Consider the following 21,151-nt stretch of genomic DNA (forward strand, 5'->3'; position numbering starts at 1 on the left):
ACTTGCGAGTTTGAGCAGTCTTCGATGATTACGCAATCTAAGGCTCTAATCGTTTCTGACTTATTATACTAACAGATCTTGCTGTAAATACGTGGTTTATCAGTTATTAAAAGGATTACTCTCGTACTTTTATTCCTTGTTCGATTATTGCTCCACAGTTCTATTCACTTATAAATTAAATGCAGTGGTTATCAATTATTGACATTTTAAATCACTATCTAATGAAAACTATCATTCTGAATAATGTTACAAATATAAAATAGTAAATTAAAATTTGAAAATTACGAATTAACTGTTGTTATTCTTACAATATATTTTGTAACAAATTTTTACTGGAACAGTAAATGTATCAAATTTAAAAAAAAATGAATTGTTAATTCTACGTATGAAGATCTAAAATATAAAATTACTTATGTTTAAGCTGTTTTATAAATTATAAAAGCATTTATAATTTCAGAATTAAATAGGATTGTAGAATTCGCTGGAAATTCGGGAAGTTTATTTCGAGGGCAACGTGCCAGACATTTTTTGTGGGTTATTAATAGTTTTACCTTCCGAACAAGTCGTAGGTTATTGTAAAGCTATTGGAAAAATCGAAAGGAGGCACGCTTTGTTAGTTGGAATTGTTGAATTCGGAAATGGCGCTATTCAAGTTATCGGTAAACCGACGGTTGTATAAGTTGCTGTTGCTGACATATCTTTTGACAGTTAGTAAATCAATACGGTGTATGTAGAGTTGGCTTCCCGAAATTGTATTATAAATTAAATAATATATCGATTAGTAATGTTACTTGAACACAATACAATTATTTACAAGTTCCATTACAATTATATAATTATTTCTTATTGAAAGATTGAAGTTCACTTGAACCTAAATATACATGTATCTGTAACTTACTGTTTGCTTCTCTAATGTAATTCATTTCATTGTTAGAATTTTCTGTTTTCTTGTGTAATATAGCTTGCATCCGTTCCATTGTTTAAATTTCCCTCTCATGAAGTTATACTTTGCATTTGTGATATAACTTGTTTGTTCTATATTTAAATAGAATTTTTTAATTAATTATTTATCATTCAGATTTTCCTCTCGTATGATTGTACTTGCAATCTTTTTGTTCTAATGTAATTTTTATTCGTTTAGCATTTTAGTGTCGGTTCGTAATTTAGTTTTCTATTGTTTGAATTTCCCTCTCGTCTAGTTATACGCATGTTGCGCGCGCAACTTTTCCTGACAGCTATGCGTCATGGCGCCGTAGTAATTTCGTCGGTTCTTTCATTTCCCTCTAGTTTCATGTTTTTTAACGGAAAGGGGCAGTTTTTTTATTGCTCAACTTTCGTGAACAATTGATCAATGTGTCAATTGGTGTTTGTATAAGTAATTAGTTGTTAAGCATTACGATCTTCAAGAATATTAGTGAAATGTGCCCGGTGAATCCTCTGACGTCAGAGGCTAAGAATTAATGTGTTGAATGGTAAGTATTTATTTTAAAATTAAGTTACGCCCCATAAACTTTAAAGCGTATATCGTTTACCAACGCCGTAATTTTCACTAGTTATAATTATCATCTTTTTTTAAAAGTTAGTTTCTCCTCGATGCGAAATATACTTGGACAATGTATGTATCTCTGTTGAATAATTAAAAACAGTAATTATGTAAAAATGAAGAATAAAAAGCTAATTTAGTTCATTTTACTTCTTATGTAAATAACAATTGCATGTCTTCACGGTTACTTTATCGAGTAATCTTCCTACGTAGACGCCATTTTTAAAAGCTTCATTCAGCCTTTAACCCGTTTGTTTATTTTTATTTTTCTCCCCTATCTAAGAAGCGTACGTGATATATCGAACACACATTCAATATTTTATTACTTTACACATATCTGTACAAGGATTTACGTACACTTTAAAATTATAAATACATAATAATCCTTCATTAAATTCCGATATCATTTAAACATTTGTTTCACACTTTTGAATAATTCTTTCAATAATATAACATTTTTAATTTCTCTTCGAATCTTTTATATTAGTAAACGTTATTAATAGCATGTTTATTTTTATAACTAGTTTATTATTTTAAAGGTTATGTTCCTAACTTCGGAAACCGATATTACGATGAATGAGCAACAACAAACAATTTCAAAACAAAACAACGTGGAGTGATAGCGCTTATTTTTTTATTGACATATCAAATGAAGATTACTCATTAGGAATTAGGATTAAGAAAAAATTTAAATAAAAAGTTTAATACAACCATATTTTGTGATTTGTGACGAATATTAGGGGATTAGTTAGAGGTTAACTCTATCTATGCATTATGCAATTCTTCAGATAACAACCGAACTACTCACACAAAATTACTATTATTTTCTGTCATTATCTGTAATAATATTACTGTTACTTTTTTCAAATAAGTTGCTTTTATTACTTATACCTAAAATATCGTATCAATAAGTGTCCCAAAAACTACAAATTTTACGTCACTCTTTTTAGACTTATCAAGGTCACCTTCACTTTCTTGGGCGGAGTCGTATTTTTTTTACATAAACTTCGGAATATTTTACACACAAAACATTGGCCTACAACGAGAAAAATATCATCAATGTTTATTTAATTTTATACACATGGACACTAGGACTAATTATATAACAATCATTATTGAGACACATAATTGGATAATATGGAAATACAATTAGAAAATTAAATTGACTATTGATTTTTCTGTTTCAAGTTCGCTATTTAAGCTGAAGAAGTGTAAATGTTTTGTAACCCAGAAAGGATTCTTTTAAACGCACAGCGAGACTCATTAACTTCAATTTTTTTCCACGATGTCAACGGCTTTGAAGTGGGACGAGTGTAGTAACACTAGTTTGAAATCGACGTAAAGAAACGTCCGCGTATAAGTAAAGCGTTAGTTAGTCACACAAGTGGTTAAGTATCGTCGTAGTTACATCTTTGTTCCTATAAATAAAAGATGAGAGTGACATGGTCTCTGTTTATCACTCCGGTGCATGTTCTTATGCAAGCTTGAACTAGTGGAAAAATCAATAATCACCTGCGACGTTTCTACCTAAGACATTACGTCAGAAGTGTCTGCGGTTTTACTTTCGTCTGTTACGCTGAAAATTAACGAGACGTAGCATGAACAGGACCATCCTGTTTTGTGCAAGTTAGAAATCTCGATGGTACGTTAAAAAATTCTTGTAAAGGTTCTTCATTCATTCTTTATTCATTTGCATAATATTGTTTTTTCTTTTTTTTTAGATAAAAATAGCTTAAACATAATAGACGTATGATGACCTTGGACTGACCTTGAACCATACTGTATTTTTCGACTAATAGAGTTAATACATAATAGCTAATTTTGCCTCACGCAGACGCTATTATTATTAATTAATATTAATGTTAGGTGAAGGAAAAAGTTACTCATTTCTTTGTTTACAAATAATACACGTGGTATGGCATGTTATTCAATTGTACTAGTATATTTTATTCTCTTTGTCCAAGTATATTTTACAGTATAATTCCAGGGCCTTCGCACGATACAAACGTAGCATATTAAGAAGCAACATTTCTAAATTATTATTGGAACAAAAAGATTCAAGATCTGTTATATAAAATTGTGAAATATTATGAGAAGCAAATTATCATTATAGAAGGAAAAAAGAAGGAAGAATTAGCATAGCGTGAAATCTGTATAAAGAAGGTCCTGAAAAGAACTAGCATTCGTAAAATAAATACAGCTAACGAATCAGCTGCTTCTCCCGATCCCTCCCTGGGTTCCCGGCCGATCCTGGCGGAGGCAGAAAAAACCATTTCGAACAATGAGCTCCTGGAACCGGAAGAACCTTCCGACCAGGAGCAACAGGATCCACAAGAAGATGATCCTTATGAGTACGACGAAGACATCAGACCCTCGAATGAGGATTCACCGGAGAACGAAGGATTTCTTGGAGGAAACTTTCCAAGTTCCTCGAGAATTCCGGCGCGCTGTTGGGGGTGTACCGGTTGCACCGGGTTACACACGCCGATTTTCCTGTTGGCATCTTCACCGACGGAGCCAGTTTGCACCTGCGTTTCCTGTCAGTAATTTTCAAATTGTCAGGACCAACTGAGATGGCTTAAGCTTCTTCTTTTTAGTTCGATTTATCCTTCTTTTTTGTCTGTATTCAGTTCTATTGAAATTTTGTACAAATTTACATGCGTATACTCAAATGATTAGTGCGTATTGAGAATATTTCAACGGCGAAGACAAATACGGCTGTGAGTGCTAAAATTATTTGTTATTTGTTTATAAAAATATGTTTCATTATTGAAAATTTATGAAAACTTGATAAAAATTGTAAACGTGACAACATTTTCATGATATTATTTTTATATTACATTAGCTTTCATATAAATCTACTTTTTATAAACAGAAAACAGTTTTTTAAAAAGTAGCACTTACAGCCTTTTTTTGTATTTACTTTTCATTTTAGGGGCCTTATTTATTGACAAAACTGTAATATTGAGAACATTGTATTGATAATATATATATTGATTCTACGAATCCTGAAATATTGACAATACATATTGATCATTTGAAGTATCTACAATATAACTACTTAATATGCTACTCGAAAGAATTAGAAAAATTCAACCCTTTGAATTCTAAGGGTGCAAGATTGCAAGAGTGCAAAGATTTTAAATTTCTTAAGAAATTCATATTTAGACATTTTTTCTGTCATGCATCTATTGTCGATTTCACTATATCTATCTCATAACAGTATAGATTTGATACTTAATATGCAACCAAATAAAAAACTATTGGTCCATCATATAATAGTCACATTATGTAAAAACAGATATATTTATTACATTTGTTGTATGAGGTCACTTATCAAAAATACCAAAAATGTAACATAATTTGATGACATGAAAGTGTTATAAAATAGTACTTACATCATTGACGTAGTATATGGTTATTGTATGTCCGCTTTTTATAAAACTAGAGTTCTTATATCCAATGAATAGTTCTTTAACTATCTCTTTATACAGTACAAAAGTTACATTCAATCTATTTTATAAATTTGTTAAAAGTTATATTTTTGTTCGTTCTAAATCTTTAATCAAAACAAATTTTTATAATATTTTAGGCTCTAGCTAATTAAATACTTAACTTAATATGCAACAAGTATTTAATATAGTGTAAAGTACCTTGGAATCTTTAAACCTATTATTTTCAAAAATAATAAAAGGGAGCATACAATATTTTTACACTGAACCATCAATAAGTACATAAACTTGAAATTAAAAGTTTGCTAAAAATGACTATATAAACTTCTCATAAATGTTTCAAATATAAACTGGTTATTAGAAACTTTTATCGATTACTCGTTACAATATTAACAGAGAGCAGTTTTGTATTAAGAACGTTAACAAAAAGTTTGTACGAACATTTTCAACAAACGTTATGCTACGAGTTGATGAAATATAAATGTTACTTTGCGATAGTTTGAGTCATTATAGTGTGTAAAGCTTTAGCGTGTATGAAATCGATCATCGCTTGTTATAACTGAAAATTAACTGTTTGGTATTCAGAGTGCTAAAATATTTATAGTCATTTCTATTGATCATTCCGCTTTTAATTAATGTAAGTGGTATTTCATAACAATTTTATGTCATCAATTAATGTCATTATATGCTTAAAAATCGGCGATAGCCAGCCACTTTATGTTGAAAATCTTAACGAAGAATTTATGTAGTCATTTCAAGCTTCAAACTGATATACCATGAACGGTACTACTATCCCATCAAATCCTTAACTTTCTATTTTCGAAATCGGTCATTTGATATGCAGTAACTTAATGGAAATCTCAGATACCGTTAGTATTTCAAAATTCTCATACTGAGAAAGATATCAATGATAAAACATTGGAAACTCTGAAATATTGGCAGCACATATCGATCGTCTGAGTTTTGCATAAAACGTACATTCTATTATATTATATGCTTTTCAAGATACCACGGAATACACGTTATAATATAATTTCAGTTTAATTTTTAATACAATTATCACAACGTGCAGTACTCTTTTGTTCAATTATATATTTCAACCTTTTCATTGTTACTAAATCTGGAAATAAAACTTAAATTTGAATTCGTCCGCAGCACTGTACTGCAAAGAATACATCATTAGTAGACTAAAACATCTAAAATGTAAAATTTATGTCAAGGTGTATTAAACCAACGAGGGTGAGTCACTTTTCGAGTGCAGGGGGTTAATTCGAAGTTTCAATCTAGGTGAGTGGCTTCTGGATGAGATTAACAAGGATTTCATTACATATCAAATGATCGGATCTTATGCCCCATTTATTTAGAATAAAAGTAAATTCTTTCCAAGTGATTTAGCCGTATAACGCATAGGAAGACAATGCGTGGCAACTCACTGTACATTGTTACATTAATACCATTAATTAATGAAACTAATTTATTAGTAGCAATTATATGTGTGGTATTACAACGCGGAACAATTCCATGCGTGGCGATATAGTGCGTAAAAATTGTATGCGTAACAATTTTCTCGTGCTGATTCAAAATTTAGACTTTAAACAAAGTTTAGAAGTTTCATAGTTTGTAAATTTCTAAACTTTTAAATTTAGAAATGTGCATAACTGTAAATTTGACAATTTCTCTCCAAAATGTTTAATTTAGTTTAAACATCAAATGATTTGATAATACTTATATGTATAAAAAGAATCTAAAGTTTCATTAATCCTTTAGGAAACTTCAATTTTCACAAAAAAAAAATTGTATTGATCGATGTATTTTGATTACCTATATTTGCTTATACGATTGGTTTAAATTTCGTTTTTGAAAAAAAAAAAAAATATTTTCTTTCTTGGAATAACCATATTTCTTGAAATAGTTCAATTAAATAGTTAGATTTCGAATTTAGCACTGTGCCCAAAAAATTACTGACACGAGTTCTAATTACTCCAAATATTATTAAAATTAAAGTATTTACTAAAGAAATAGAATTAAAGATGTTTTCACGAATAAAGAACAGGGTATACATTCTTAATGCGCATGCGCTACATTTATTACGCGCATGCACGCTACCCGTCTTTATTCAAGAAAACTTTAGTTTTAAGATTTAACTAATTAACACAACATTGGAATATTTTTAAAATAATAATCCTTTCAAATTTCTCAGATCGCTAGAAAATTGTAAATACAGTTCTAATTTATTATATTTTCGAAGTAAAGAACATGTTTTCTCAAATGCGCATGCGCATAACAAATAAGCGCATACACACTATAAATATGCTATACTTTCTTCAAGAAAACATTGTTTTCTTTTCTTTCAATAAATACGATGTTTGAAACTGTAGAACTCGCAGTTTTCTCGCACTGGGAATTTTAAATAGCCGTTAAAGAAATATGGTAATTTTAATGTGTAAAAAGCTTTTTTCTCAAAGCAATTTAAACCGAATGTGTAGGCAAATATAAGTAATATGTTGGTTAATATCTTTTAGCGTGAATATCGCATTTTTATACGTTGGATAAAGATTATATTTGAGACGATTAATTTCAACACAGAAATCGATAATAATATTCAAGAATGTTGAATCAATGTTCAATAACTTTCAGTAGCATATTATAAGTTACTTAGGCCGAAACTGAATATGTGTACTCGTTCGTTGCAGTGATCGCGATAATGCACGTGACGGTCTTTTCTCAGGAATTTTAGTGACTCATTTGCGCGCTGTATCCGTACTTCACTTTTCCTATTTGTTTCTCTTCTTCTCGCTCTTGACCTTGTCCGTTTATATCTCACGGTGAAAGGGGTGAAAAAGCGACGTCGTTTGGTCAAAGTTTACTATGCCGAAAATTTCAAAGACCCTTTTTAATTTTAAATCTCGTCTCAAGACTTTCATCCTCTTAGATTACTATCTTTGTTTAAATAATTCGAGAGTATGTCACTCAAAAAATCGATCGTTCATTTACGTGATGCGCGAAAAGTTGATATATGTTTGCAAGTAATACAATGTACAAGATGTTCACGATAACATACTTCGTTTTATCTTATCTTTAAGTTATTTATTTACAATCGCTCTGCTCCAATGACGAATAATTGTATTTCAGTTCTTTATTTAAATTCCCAAATACTAATGAATAGTAGCCGCAGATTGTACTCTCATGCGCAAGGACTGTACAAATATGTAGCAAATTGATATGTCACACAGTTTTTAAATCAATTGAAAATTAATTATTGCGAAATTATATTGAGACAATTTCAGAATTTAATGTAGAATTTTATAAATATGAACTGGTAATTTAACTAGCATACTAATATATGTATAGAAATCAATGTTAAATATTTTTTGAAAAATCGTGCGTAGTGTTATCGTGAATATCATGTATGTGATATATATATATTTATATACAGGGTGGCTCACCACATTTTGCCATTTAGATTTACGTCATTTTATTCCGTAATGTAAAATCTTTCTGCATGTGTAGCACTTTTCCCAGCTTCAAAATAAACTGTTAACATGTCTATCTTTTCTTTAGAATAGTTCATTATGAAGTGACAATTCACCGTATCATCGTATTTATCGTATTAGAGACGTAACAGAAACTAAATTTTACTGTTACTGCGTAACAAAAAGAAAAAAAACAATTTATTTGGTGACATGACATCTCAAAGCATGTAGAAAAACATTTGCATTTTTCACATAAATAGATTAATACTTTTTTGTAAAGGATATGAAGGAGTATCAGCGGATGCAACAAAAAATATATGATTACATTTAAAGAAACATTAATGACCTTCATATGTCCTTTACACGTCCACCTACAAAAAAAATATACCACCGGCATGTGCCTCTCTCAATTGTTTGCCATGAATGATAATAATGATGCAAATCTAGATGGTAAAATGTGGTGAGCCGCCCTGTATATTCTCTATCATTGAATTGTATAAAATGTATATATTTTCTATAAAAATTATTTAATCTTGTGATATGTATTTTCTGATACGGTTTTTTGTGATTCAATAATTTATTGATGAAACATCTATAATATTAAAAAACGAGAATTTCTTTTGACTTATGCGTTCAGAATATTATTTCTGTTTACATTCATGTACCTTGAATATTATTTATTACTATTGTAACTTCTGTGTAAAATACTAAATGAATACAGTAATATTATGTTAAAAATTTCATATTTCCCTTATTTTTTATGCATTAAGATCTACTTATTATATATACAATTTTTTAATTGTAATTAATCAAATATTATCTTATTTTTCTTGTTTAATATTCACTTTTACTTATTTCTATCATTTTGTATGTTTTTGAACTGCAAGCACCGCCAATTATGACACAATCAAATGTATGCACGCTGTTTTTTATTTAGAACACCATAACGTAGAACAAAAATTATTGCTTTCATTTTTGTTGTAATTAGCGTAAACTACAAGGAACAATTAGGAATTAAATTTGAAGGTGCTTTATTATTCACAATAATACATTTTCATTATTATTTTGCAAAATATTAATCGAGTATTTTTTATTATATATACTTAAAGGATATCGAAGTTTTTTTGTTTAGGTTATGTGAAAATTGATACAATAGAGTGCCGTACTAAAATACATGCTTTGTTATTATCAGAAGTTTTGATATAATTTCAGGAACTACTAGATTTTTAAATTTTTATATATTCAAGTTTTAAAATTCTTACATTTACAAGCCCTCAAATTCTCAAATATTTTAAGCTGCAAATTCTCAAATCCCTACGTGTCGAAATTCGTAAATTTCTGAAGCTTTTAAATTCTTATGTTACTAAATTTCTAAATTACCGATATTTTAAATTCCTAAATTTTCGAATATCTTAATTTACATTTCCAAATTTTCAAACATTCTAATTTACATTCTTAAATATCCAAATTTATAAATTTACGAATTTTCGAATATCTGAATGTACATTCCTGAATTCCTACATTTCCAAATGTTCAAATATCCTAATTTACATTCCTAAATTCCTACGTTTCCTAATTTTCAAATATCTTAATTTACATTCTTAAATTTCTAAATTTACCAATTTTCGAATATCCTAATTTACATTCCAAAATTCTTACGTTTCCAAATTTTCAAATATCCTAATTTACATTTTTAAATTTCTAAATTTACCAATTTTCGAATATCCTGATTTACATTTTTAAATTTCTAAATTTACCAATTTTCGAATATCCTAATTTACATTCCTAAATTTCCAAATTTATATTTCCAAATTCCCAATCCTCCATTATTAAACATTTTATCGAAACACCCTATATAATTTTTACATAAAATTTTATTACATATTACATTACACTTATTGCGGCTTCCATATTTTCCCTATAAAGTTATTTATTAAACTTCTAAAAATTACAATTTGTAATACAATTACATAAGTTTTGTTCACATATATAACCTCTTGCATTTTCATGTTAAATTTTTTGCACCCTCGTGACAGAACTTCTGAAATTTTTAAGGAAGACATTAATGGAAGCGTATTTAATTAGCAACGTAATGTATTTATATCACTCGAATGATATGGTCTTCTGAAAGCCGTGAAACTACAATACTTAATATACCACAAAACTTACCAGATGAAAGTTATTGCTTTCCTGAACACTCGGGTTAATAAATGATTCATAAATGCATTCCTGTGTTACAGCAATGAGATTGATATAAAAAGTTTACTGAACTTAAGTAAGCTTAGAAATGGAAACGTTTGTTCAATTATTTGAACAAATATTACCGATAATTATAAATCCTTAGCGCAATAAACAATTTATACGTGATTTATGTTTTCAGTTTGCAAATATAATCGATGTTACAAATATTATTGAACGTTTTGTTAAAAACGTAAATATATGTAAAATAAATAATCGTTGTTACGTTTAATTATATCTACCATAACAATTACTTATTATCTTTAATATTATTCTTAATGCTAATAATATTATTAATCATGCAATTAAATGCTTAACATCAATGTTGCATTATTACATTTAAATATTTTTATTTAAAGGGCAATTTTAAAAGTTACACGATATCATAAATATGCTTAAATTTATTATCAGCGTATATTGTATTTATCGGGTAAAAATGTAACCATTGTATAAAAGCTTTTATTTTCTAATTACCAAATAAAGTAACATATTAATCTGTAAAAGAATTTCCTTATTTTTGCAAGAGATAAAAAAAAAATTAAATTTCCTATTTCTTGTGAAAAACATTATTTAAGTTTATTGTTTGTATCTTTATATCATTTAAGAAAGTATTTATAAAAAATAATATTTATCTATGTATAATTGTTAGGACATGTTCATTTTTAAAATTACAAACTTGAAGTAATATATTTTACATACAGTAAAACGTTATTTGCAGTATATTTATATATAGGTACATTTAGAAAACATATATCAATAATTGAAATGAAATTTTTCTACAAATATTTTAGCCATAAAATAATTATTGAAGTCTATTTCGGTAATTTAAAATTTTATAACTCTTATCTTTTATTAACAGATAAAAATTGTATAATTTAATTCGGGATATAACTTATAATTAAAAAAAACAAGAAGTATAAATATAATAACAAATTCTTTCCTTAATCCTAAACAAATTTTATAATTACTATATTTGCCTTGGAAGAAAATTTCACGTTGTAAAAGAAAAACAAGGTGCTTGAGTCTGAAAGATAAATATTATTCATATTGTCAAATGTACCGAAAACTTACTATCATGTATTATTCAAAAATAATGAATGTGATTCATGTTACTTGGAATCTTAAAAACGATTACCTCGAAAAATGTCCGATACTGACATTGAAATTCATCTTCGATAACAAAGATATATAAAACGTGCAAACTAAAGTGGTGAAGTAAACGTCAACCATTTTTCATTCATTTGCATCTTCAAATATACGTGTTCAATTAGGTACCTACTAATGGACTGAAAATAAAAATCTAAATCGATTGCTGATGTGTTTCATATGACGTATAGAAAATTATGTTATATATTATTATTATTATTTGTGTTATGTACTATTATAGTTAATTAAGATTGCTATTGCTATTGTTTATTAATAAATAATTACAATAAACCAGTAATAACATGCATGTGATTGTTTAAGTATAAACCTACCACACAGGGTGTTTCATAAAGAGTTTTACATTGAACTTACTGACAAAATCTTTGAAAATTTAAGATTCGCTAAACTTGAAGATTTGAAAATTCTAGAATTTGAGAAATTCTAGGATTTAGACTTGGAAGTTTAAGAATTTGTAAATTCAGAAATTAAGAATGTGGAAATTTGTATATTTAAAAATTGGACATTGATTTTTGGAAGGTTAGATTTGTGAATTTGGAAATTGAAAATTAAAAAATTTTTAAATATTTTCTTTCAACATTGTTCAATACATCATATTGTCCAAATGGTTTTATGAAACACTCTGTAAAAAACAAACAACTCTTACAAATAATACATTAGCCAATGTAATCAATCACATCGTAGTAAACAAATATTAATTTAATACACTTTATATTTAGCAAACATGTACAATAAATACAGAGAAAGTCATATAATATAAATACAGTTTAAACCTTTGTAGGTTCACGCGTTACTTTTATAATATTGTCTTTTGATTTGCTATTCGTACTGCTTGTAAATTATTTATTGCTTCATTAATATGAAATACAAGCACATCACTTATGTAATATTTGTTGTGTTTCTTTATTATAAAATTATTTTTCCAGATATAATTATATATATGTATGTAATACATGGTTGTTTTTTTATTGCAGTTCTATGTAGCAGTCGGGTGAGCCAAATGACCAAGACCTATAATGACATAGAAGCAGTCACAAGGCTTCTGGAGGAGGTAAATCTCGTCATTAATATGTAATGAAACTTTATATTTCTTTTTTAATCCATTTAAAGCTATATTATGTATACTACAAGTGGTCCTTTTGTTTTCTATGAGACGTTCTCTTTTATTATACATATTATTAACAAAAAAGTGAAAGACTCTAGTTTAAAATAAGTGTTTAACATAAATCATAATAGATAGTTTCAATGAATAAAGTTTTTTATCAGAAATTGTGTATTACTATAGACCACTTTTATAATGCTGGTTTTGAACTAAAAAATGTGACCTCAGATATAACAAGCAGTGTTCTGTTACTATTTTTACTATTTCTGTTATGTAAATTGCAAATGCAAACTAGTATTCTGACTTGAGATCAAAGTCTATATACATATAAAGACGTTGTAAATCATAATCATTTATTCATACAAACAGTTCATGGAAAAAAATGATTTCTAGTATGATATTAAGTGAAACACATTAGGAAGTAAGAAAGGTGAAACTATTTTCAGACTTCTACTTTTCAGTATCATAATGTAATCTCATATTTTTTCATTATTATTATATCTTTAATAGGAGTAAAGCTTTTAGATTTTATATTGGTAAAGAATACTATTTAATTTTGGAGGACCTTATTAAAAATATAAGATTGATAATATATTCAATCTAACATAAAACATTAAAAGATAATAAAAATCTTTTAAATACAAATTTCTTTGATTACAGTTTCAAATCTGCAAAATACTTTATACTAAGGATGTTGTTTTAAGAAGTAGAAATCAGTTTAATGTTTTGGATTTGGTTAGGTATATTACCAACCTAATTTTTATTGGAGTTTCCAGAAGTTATTCTGTGTCAAAAAAGTAATATCAATTTTTGTTTTTTAAAAATACTGAAAGCAATTATTAGATAAAACTGCAATTATATAATATTTCCAAACGGTTGAAACCTATACAAATTGTATGTGTATTTTGTTTCAAAATTTCTGTAAGCACACGTTTTTGATTACATAATCTACCAGTTAATGATAAGTCATGTTTCAGTTAATGCATTAAGCAACACAATGTATTATCATTGCTTCAGTAAAGTCTCTTTGTTTCGTAGTCTTACTACTTTTATTTCTTGGTACAATATTGTCACATCGTTGCCATTACCTGAGTAGAAATTTTAGAATAAGACACTTGAACTTATAGGTGATAGAAATGATGAAATATAATGACATTAACATATACAGTTTATTGAAAGTAAACATAATGCGATAAAAAATGCATAAGAAATGCAATGAAACAGTTAATAACTTAACATTCTGAGTGTTATGTTATATGTTTCTAAGCAATATATGAATTTTTACATAAATCTATTTTATTTTAACGGAACTCATACATCATATTATAAATTATAAATAATTTTGTTAAAATTTAATACAGAGGATAGCATGTAAAGTGTAAAAGTTGTTTTTTTAAAGCGTTACTTGTTTCTTTATACACTTATTCTTAACAATGAGATACTTCTGAGTCATATTACAATAATTATTACTGTTTTTTAATGCCTGTGATCAAACATTCAATTAAAAACTGATGATTTTATTATGATTTTCAGAAAGAGAAGGACTTGGAACTGACCGCACGTATCGGTAAAGAACTTTTATCGCACAACCAAAAACTTGAAACTACGGTCACCAGTTTGGAGTCCGACTTGAAGGAAGCCAATGAAAGGATCACTCAACTTACACATGAACTTACGAAGAAAACAGAATTAATTCAGATACTTACAAATGATGCCGAAGAAACGAGCTCCGAAGCCAGCACGCCCACCGGATTACGGGGCATTAATCTAGACATGATGCAAAAGAAAATCAGTTGTCTTGAAGATGAAAATAAACAATTGAGAAGCGAATTTGCCAAACTAATGCACGATGCTGATCATTCAGAGGAACAGGAGGCAAAACTTGTTAAAGATATTGCTGCTCAACTCGGTTAGTCGAAGCATTGCATTCTTACAGTCTGTTTAAATTAAACATAGGCACTATAAAGATTATAAAAAATACTCATAACTTAATTTATAACTTAACAGTATTAATTTAGACGCTATCAGTGTTGTTTATACAATTGTTTGATATCTTCAATACATATTTTTTGCTAGAGAATGAATACCAATACATTTTGAAGTTTTATTAGTCTACTAGCCATGGGTTAGGTTTGCTTAAGTTAGATATCATGATAGCATTTATTTTTATGTTAATACGATGGATATCTGCTGACTGGTGGTTAATGCAAGACATTAAATTATTATCAGATCAAGTTCAATATCTACATACAAATCTTAGTTAATTGCAATATCCAGAAAATGAAGTAAAAGTCCGCTTGCTCTTTTTTTTTTTTAGAAAAGTTGCAGGTAATTTTAACTTTCAAACTTTTAGTATCTGCGTTTATTTTAAACAGACTGTATTTAGCTCTCATATATGAAATTTATTGAAAGTTAAGTCTTAAACACGGTTATTAATGTATGAATAACATATTCAATTGAAAGAACTTAATACATAATTTCTTATGCCAATAAAATTCAAATATCTGAAATTTGACTGAGATATAAATTTCATTTGTAGCAAATGCAAATATGGAAGTAGATGGAATAGCAGATGAGCTCGATAGACAGAAAGAGGAGAATCGATTACAGCATGAACAAATTGTTAGTTTGACCGCAAAATTAGCTGAAGCGGAATTGAGACTGGCACAGTTAATAGCCGAACATGACGAAATGGGAACTACTTTGCTAATCACTAGGGACAATCAGAATACCCTGGCAACTGAGTTGGCCGAATTCAAAGATCGATATGCAGAGGTGTGTTTTCAAATTAATACATATTATTACATCGTTTTTATTTAAATTATTGCTGTTCTTTTAGTATAGAGTCTTTCTATAAAGAACCAAGTGATATTGACCAAATGGTACACTTGAAATGAGCAAATTATTAGTATGAATTTGGCTGTTTCAGTAATTTAACTCGATTAACAATAAAGTATTAATTCACTTAAAATTGTTTTGTAAGGTGGTGAATTTATTGGCTGAAACTCAAGAACAACTTCGTAAACAACGAAAAAGAGGAATGCCAACCGTTAGGGGAGGATCGTTGTTCCCCTCAATGGGTGCAGCTCCGCAACCAGATTCTATTGCATCAGAATTGGAATCGTCTCTTTATTCTGAGCTGAGCTTAGATTCTGGAATCAGCGCTGATAGGATGTAAGTTCTCTCTATATCTTTCATTTTACCATACGAAAAGCAAGAAATTTTGATCATGCTTCTGTCTCTTATCTTTATTATCCGTTGCTATTGTTTGTAGTTATTAATAGTTAACACAACTCTAGGGAATCTATAATTTTATAATTATTTGTAATTATTATTTAAAAATGTATAATTGTCACTATTATATATTATATGTTTTTGATACATGTTAATTAAAATCCTCCCTTTTAAATTTTAAAATGATATTACTACTGGTTAAATTCTTAATTTTAATTAATTTTTGTATTCCATAGACCAACTTACAAAAAAGTCTTTGAAACGGTCAGGAGTGCTTCAAGGAATTCTTACACGGTTGAAAGTAATCAATTCCCAAGGATAGGTTCGATGACTACATCAACTCTGTCTAGTGGTTCTACTGGGCCACGGATGAGTTGTGGACAAATTCGACCCATTACATCTATGTATCCTAGTTTAGATTCCACCGGTCACAGCGATTCGGAAGGCTCCCTCATTACAGACTCTGAGGAGTATCCGTGAGTTTTATGTTTATAACAATTAAATAATATTAAAAAACAATGAGGTATTTTAAGTGTTGAACTGTCAACTAATATTTGATATTACTGTAAACATTTAGTGGTCCACAAAAAACGGGTGTACCAGGAGCTCCTGGAGCAGCAGACCTCGAGGCAGCTCTTCGTAGATTGACACCCGCAGAAGTTCTAACAAGACGTGCATGCCTTAGCACTGGTACAGGATACAGTTATGATTATGATGCTGGAACTCATTCACCCTCGACCTTCGTACCACTCGGTTGTAGAACTCCGGATAGTATCATGTCCACTGGAAGTAGCGGAAATTTGAGTGGTTACAGTGGAAATTCTTGGAGAATTCCTGAAAAATTGCAAATAGTAAAACCCATCGAAGGTTCACAAACATTGCATCATTGGACACAATTGGCAACCCCTACTTTAGGTAATATTTATTTCATTTTTTTTACTACAATACTTTCGAAGAAAGTAACTGTTTTTTGACACTGTTTTTTTTGTTGAAGCAAAATAGAACGTTTTATAAAATTCTTTTAAATATTCAAGAAATAGTTAGATCTAAAAGATATAAAAGTTATATCTTTTAATCGTATACGTTTTGTTTAAATCTTCTATAAACTTTTTATCATTCTATTTAAAATATTATGTTTTAAGGTGGTCTTTTGGAGGAACGGCCAGGAGTGAAAACACGAGGAGGACGTGGCTTAGAAGACTTAGGCCTTGTCACTTTCACTTTAAGTGACCTTGAAGAAGATGAAGAATATACGAACCCTGGAAAATTATTTCAAGATACGGGTTCTGTATATACGTTTACTAACAGTACTGTACTTCACCCCGATGATCATACCAGTGTAACTCCCAGTGTTGTGGGTAGTAGAGTCGCAACTGCACCCAGTAGCGCTTTAAATTCTGGAATGAGTACTCCACGTACTTTAAGTAGGAGGAATTCAACTTCGACGTTTTCAACGACTCTCGGACTCGCAAAAATGCTAAACGAAAGAGGTACATATAAAATAAAATTAAGAATATTTAACATGCTTTAAAGAATCATTTTATTCCAAATAATTTCTTTGGTTCTTAACTGTATAAATAATTAAATTGTTATATAAAAATAGGCATAAAAGCTGTAACACCTTCTTCGGTGAGGACGCCCAGTGACGAGAGAAATTTTACACCCACCGCGACACCTTGCAATAGTCCTGATGCTAGTCCTCCAGAAAGTCGATCAAGTTCACCAATCAGGGATAGTGGACTTTCCCTGGGATTATTATCCAGTGGTGCAGAATTATTAAAGAGAACGTTTGGTGGAGAACCAGAGGTATGCAAAGATATTTTTGTAAATTCTTATTTTCAAATATTACTTAAAATTAATTTAATTGATGCTAAAGATAAAAATTGGGAGAAAAATGAGACCGTTTAAATATAAAATATAATTTTATTTAACGATTCTATTTACGCACATGACTGCTTAAACACTATACAAAAAATAAAATTGTTTCAAAATTAAATACAATTTGAAAGTCCCAACTGTACATACTTTATATAGTTATGCATTGATTATTTTCATTGATGTTTGCGAGTTTATAAACTCATTTTATTTTTATGTAAATTATGTCTTTCAGCCAGTACAAAGAAAGCGGACCGTAATCTCCAGGTCCGACAAAAAAGCACTTACCAGTATCCGTTTAGTAGAAAAACTCGAAAGAATTGGTATTGATACTATAATGGCTACAACGGTTGGTTCCTCCATCTCTCCATTAGCACTTCAAGGTTCTCTATATACCAGGCGTACTACAGAAAGTCCAATGGCTCAATTAACCTTCCTGAAAAACTCGATGTCCTCGAGTGGAAGTCAAGAAAAACTTTCGCCTTCTTCCACTGCAAGTGATTCTGCGGCAACGAAACGGAAAATTATTGGAAAGAAACAAGACGAGTCTATATCAAATAGAGAATCAAACAGACAAAGGAGAACTGGTGCTAGGGCCACGAGACCTGATCTTGGACAGGTTACGTCTGCAGTTCCTGTCACAGTTACAAAAGAATCTCCTGCGCAATCCGCTTTGGGAACTATTAGCTCGCTTCTGTTTGGGCGAAAGGGTGGATTACTTTGAAAGCATTGTTTACTGTGCGTTGAGTAATTTATGAAAAACTTGAATAAGGTTTTAGTAGAAGGTAATGAAAGATTGTCGGAGCGATGGTAAAATGGACAATTTACTGCCTTTCCGTTAAATTTGCTTCGTAATATTATTTAACGATATTACAAACTAATTTCTTTTTTGTAATTTTTCAATTTTATACATAAATTTTAACGTACAGATATAGGACGAGCAGAAACATTTTCAAGTATAATCAAAATGTCGTATACAAGATGCATTATAATACAAAGACTAGAACATTTATTATCTTCGTGTGATTTGAATCATGATTTATTTGCATTGTAAGTAAATGAAATACATAACTTTTTACACTAACTTCATTTAGACATGTTATGTATTTCGATTACAGAAGCATGATATTTTATGTAAAAGTTAACATTTTATTTTTTTTATAAGTTATATCATCTTCGGCCTAATTGATAACAATTTTCCCGTTTATTTTTACAAAACATCAGTATAAATAATCAGTAGTACTTAATAATAGTTAAACATTCCTTTAATCATCATAATTGTTCTCTTTTCTTTTTTTGGAGTTCAGTATAAATTTTCCTGTGTAATTAGTGGAAAATGTTTCAATATTACTTTTATTAAAAAGTATAAGTCTATAATTGAATATTTTTTAAAGCTCGACTACTGGAATATTTTCTGTAGTGTGATAAACAATATAGTTTATTCCAAAGCTCACAGTATTATACTTAATTATAATTTTTCTAGAGTTTATTTTTTCAACGCTCCGACGATCTGTAGTTACGGAAAATGTGAACTTCATTAATTTTAATTTTAATTTTACAAGACAGCTATTTCGTGGTGGATATTGTTTTTCGTAATCGTTTGTCGTAAGCAAATGATTTGTATTTGAAAAGCAGAAAAGATATCACCTAGAATGATTTAGTTAAAAAACAATGAATTTGTAAATGGTTATTTTAGTGTTCATGGTTAAACAAAGGTCAATTTAGGTGCGTGAATATAAATAATTTAAAGTTATTAGTTTATACATACGTAAAAACCAAATGAGATAGGAGAATGTATTATATAAATTAATTTGCATCGTGTAGAAAATAACATAACGTCGTAGTAAATACTTAAAAATAGTTAGAACGTTTCAACCATGTAATTATGAACTGCTACATTTTATTTAATGCGATTTTTATAAATAGTATTGGCATTTTAAACTTAAGTTTTTTTCATAAAAAACGTTTGATTCACTTATTCGATGCGCGTTACACTTTGTTACTGGAAAGGTTCAGTTTTAAAAAAAAACAAAACGGAACAAAATTAGTTAACTTGCAATTTGTCGTATCACTTAAATACTTCTAGTTATTTTTTAATTTTGTGCGCGCCAAAATGCCCAAAAACGATGATAGAATGCTACTGAAAACAGCAACGTTAATAATGCACGTAAAATGTAAAACTGACTACACTTATAGTCAACCGTGATAAAAATAAATTACTTCATAAGGAAGTGATAAGGATTGTACAAGAATGTATGATCAATTCGAGTAGTGAAGTTTAATAAAAATCGCAGCGAATTTTGTAAGTCGAAGCACAATTTTTAAGAACAACGTTTTAGGGTGCTTTACATTGTATTCTTTTCTTTTAATGAGTTTAAGAAATTCGTCATTAATTGATCAATTATGTTTTCGATTAATTAGTTAATCATGGTACTATTGTTGGTCTTTTTCAAAAGACCTTACAGTTAGTATTAGACATTAATTAATTGGTCATTAATTGATTAAGAAGTGATTATTGATTGATCATTATTCGGAAAGGATATTTTTAATTGCTTGATCAGTTTTTATCTGATGAATGACTATTTGTAAATAATTAATAATGCCATAATAAACATTTATTTTAATGTTTATATTTATTATTATGTCAAGCAGGAATATTTCGGTTAGAAAATAATTGATCGTTGGAAACTCGAATGTGAGTAATAAATTTTATCGAACTGACGATTATAAATTATTTGTAAACTGGTTGATCAATAATCAATCGATCTATAATTGATCAATTATTTTTGTATATAGTAGTCCGGGATTTCCTTTTATTTTGTCTCTTTTTTTTAATCGATTGCGATTAAAAAAATTGATTGCAATGTATCGAGTGAGTTTGGTGATGAAATGCAATTTTATTAATAAATGGACCTCTGTCTTATATCATAGAAAGGATTGTTTAGCAGGCGCAGTCTTGTACATAGACGAGTACAGGTTAATAAATAAATTAAATTAAAAAACAATGACTTTTACTTTCCTTCAAATTGGCACGCCCTGTGCATAATTTAAACAAGGCATTTTCGAAATC

The 21,151-nt window shown here is 28.9% G+C and overlaps 1 protein-coding gene and 1 long non-coding RNA gene across 7 annotated transcripts in view; one reads left to right on the forward strand and one right to left on the reverse strand.

Annotated features, from left to right (window-relative positions):
* The window catches only part of milt (trafficking kinesin-binding protein milt), a 52,949-nt gene extending 31,863 nt beyond the window's left edge, over nt 1-21,086 (forward strand). For 4 of the 6 annotated variants that reach the window (XM_003704506.3, XM_076534359.1, XM_012288124.2 and 1 more), the window contains 9 exons: nt 12,845-12,921; nt 14,506-14,881; nt 15,512-15,747; nt 15,956-16,146; nt 16,443-16,682; nt 16,784-17,121; nt 17,349-17,696; nt 17,810-18,012; nt 18,317-21,086. In XM_003704506.3, the coding sequence (XP_003704554.2) occupies nt 12,845-12,921; nt 14,506-14,881; nt 15,512-15,747; nt 15,956-16,146; nt 16,443-16,682; nt 16,784-17,121; nt 17,349-17,696; nt 17,810-18,012; nt 18,317-18,805 (2,498 nt within the window). In that variant the 3' untranslated portion in view covers nt 18,806-21,086. Of the gene's footprint in view, nt 1-1,220; nt 1,473-3,768; nt 4,083-12,844; nt 12,922-14,505; nt 14,882-15,511; nt 15,748-15,955; nt 16,147-16,442; nt 16,683-16,783; nt 17,122-17,348; nt 17,697-17,809; nt 18,013-18,316 lie in introns of those variants that run through there. The other 2 variants (XM_012288127.2, XM_076534360.1) reach the window with 2 other exon arrangements.
* On the reverse strand, nt 2,402-3,338 carry LOC143264981 (uncharacterized). The gene is made up of 2 exons (XR_013039009.1): nt 2,796-3,338; nt 2,402-2,579 (listed from the first exon to the last, which is right to left on the reverse strand). It is a non-coding gene; the product is annotated as an uncharacterized LOC143264981 (long non-coding RNA).
* Nucleotides 21,087-21,151: the final 65 nt, after the last annotated feature.

Source organism: Megachile rotundata, chromosome 8 (assembly GCF_050947335.1).
Source record: "Megachile rotundata isolate GNS110a chromosome 8, iyMegRotu1, whole genome shotgun sequence".
Classification (NCBI taxonomy): Eukaryota; Metazoa; Arthropoda; class Insecta; order Hymenoptera; family Megachilidae; genus Megachile; species Megachile rotundata.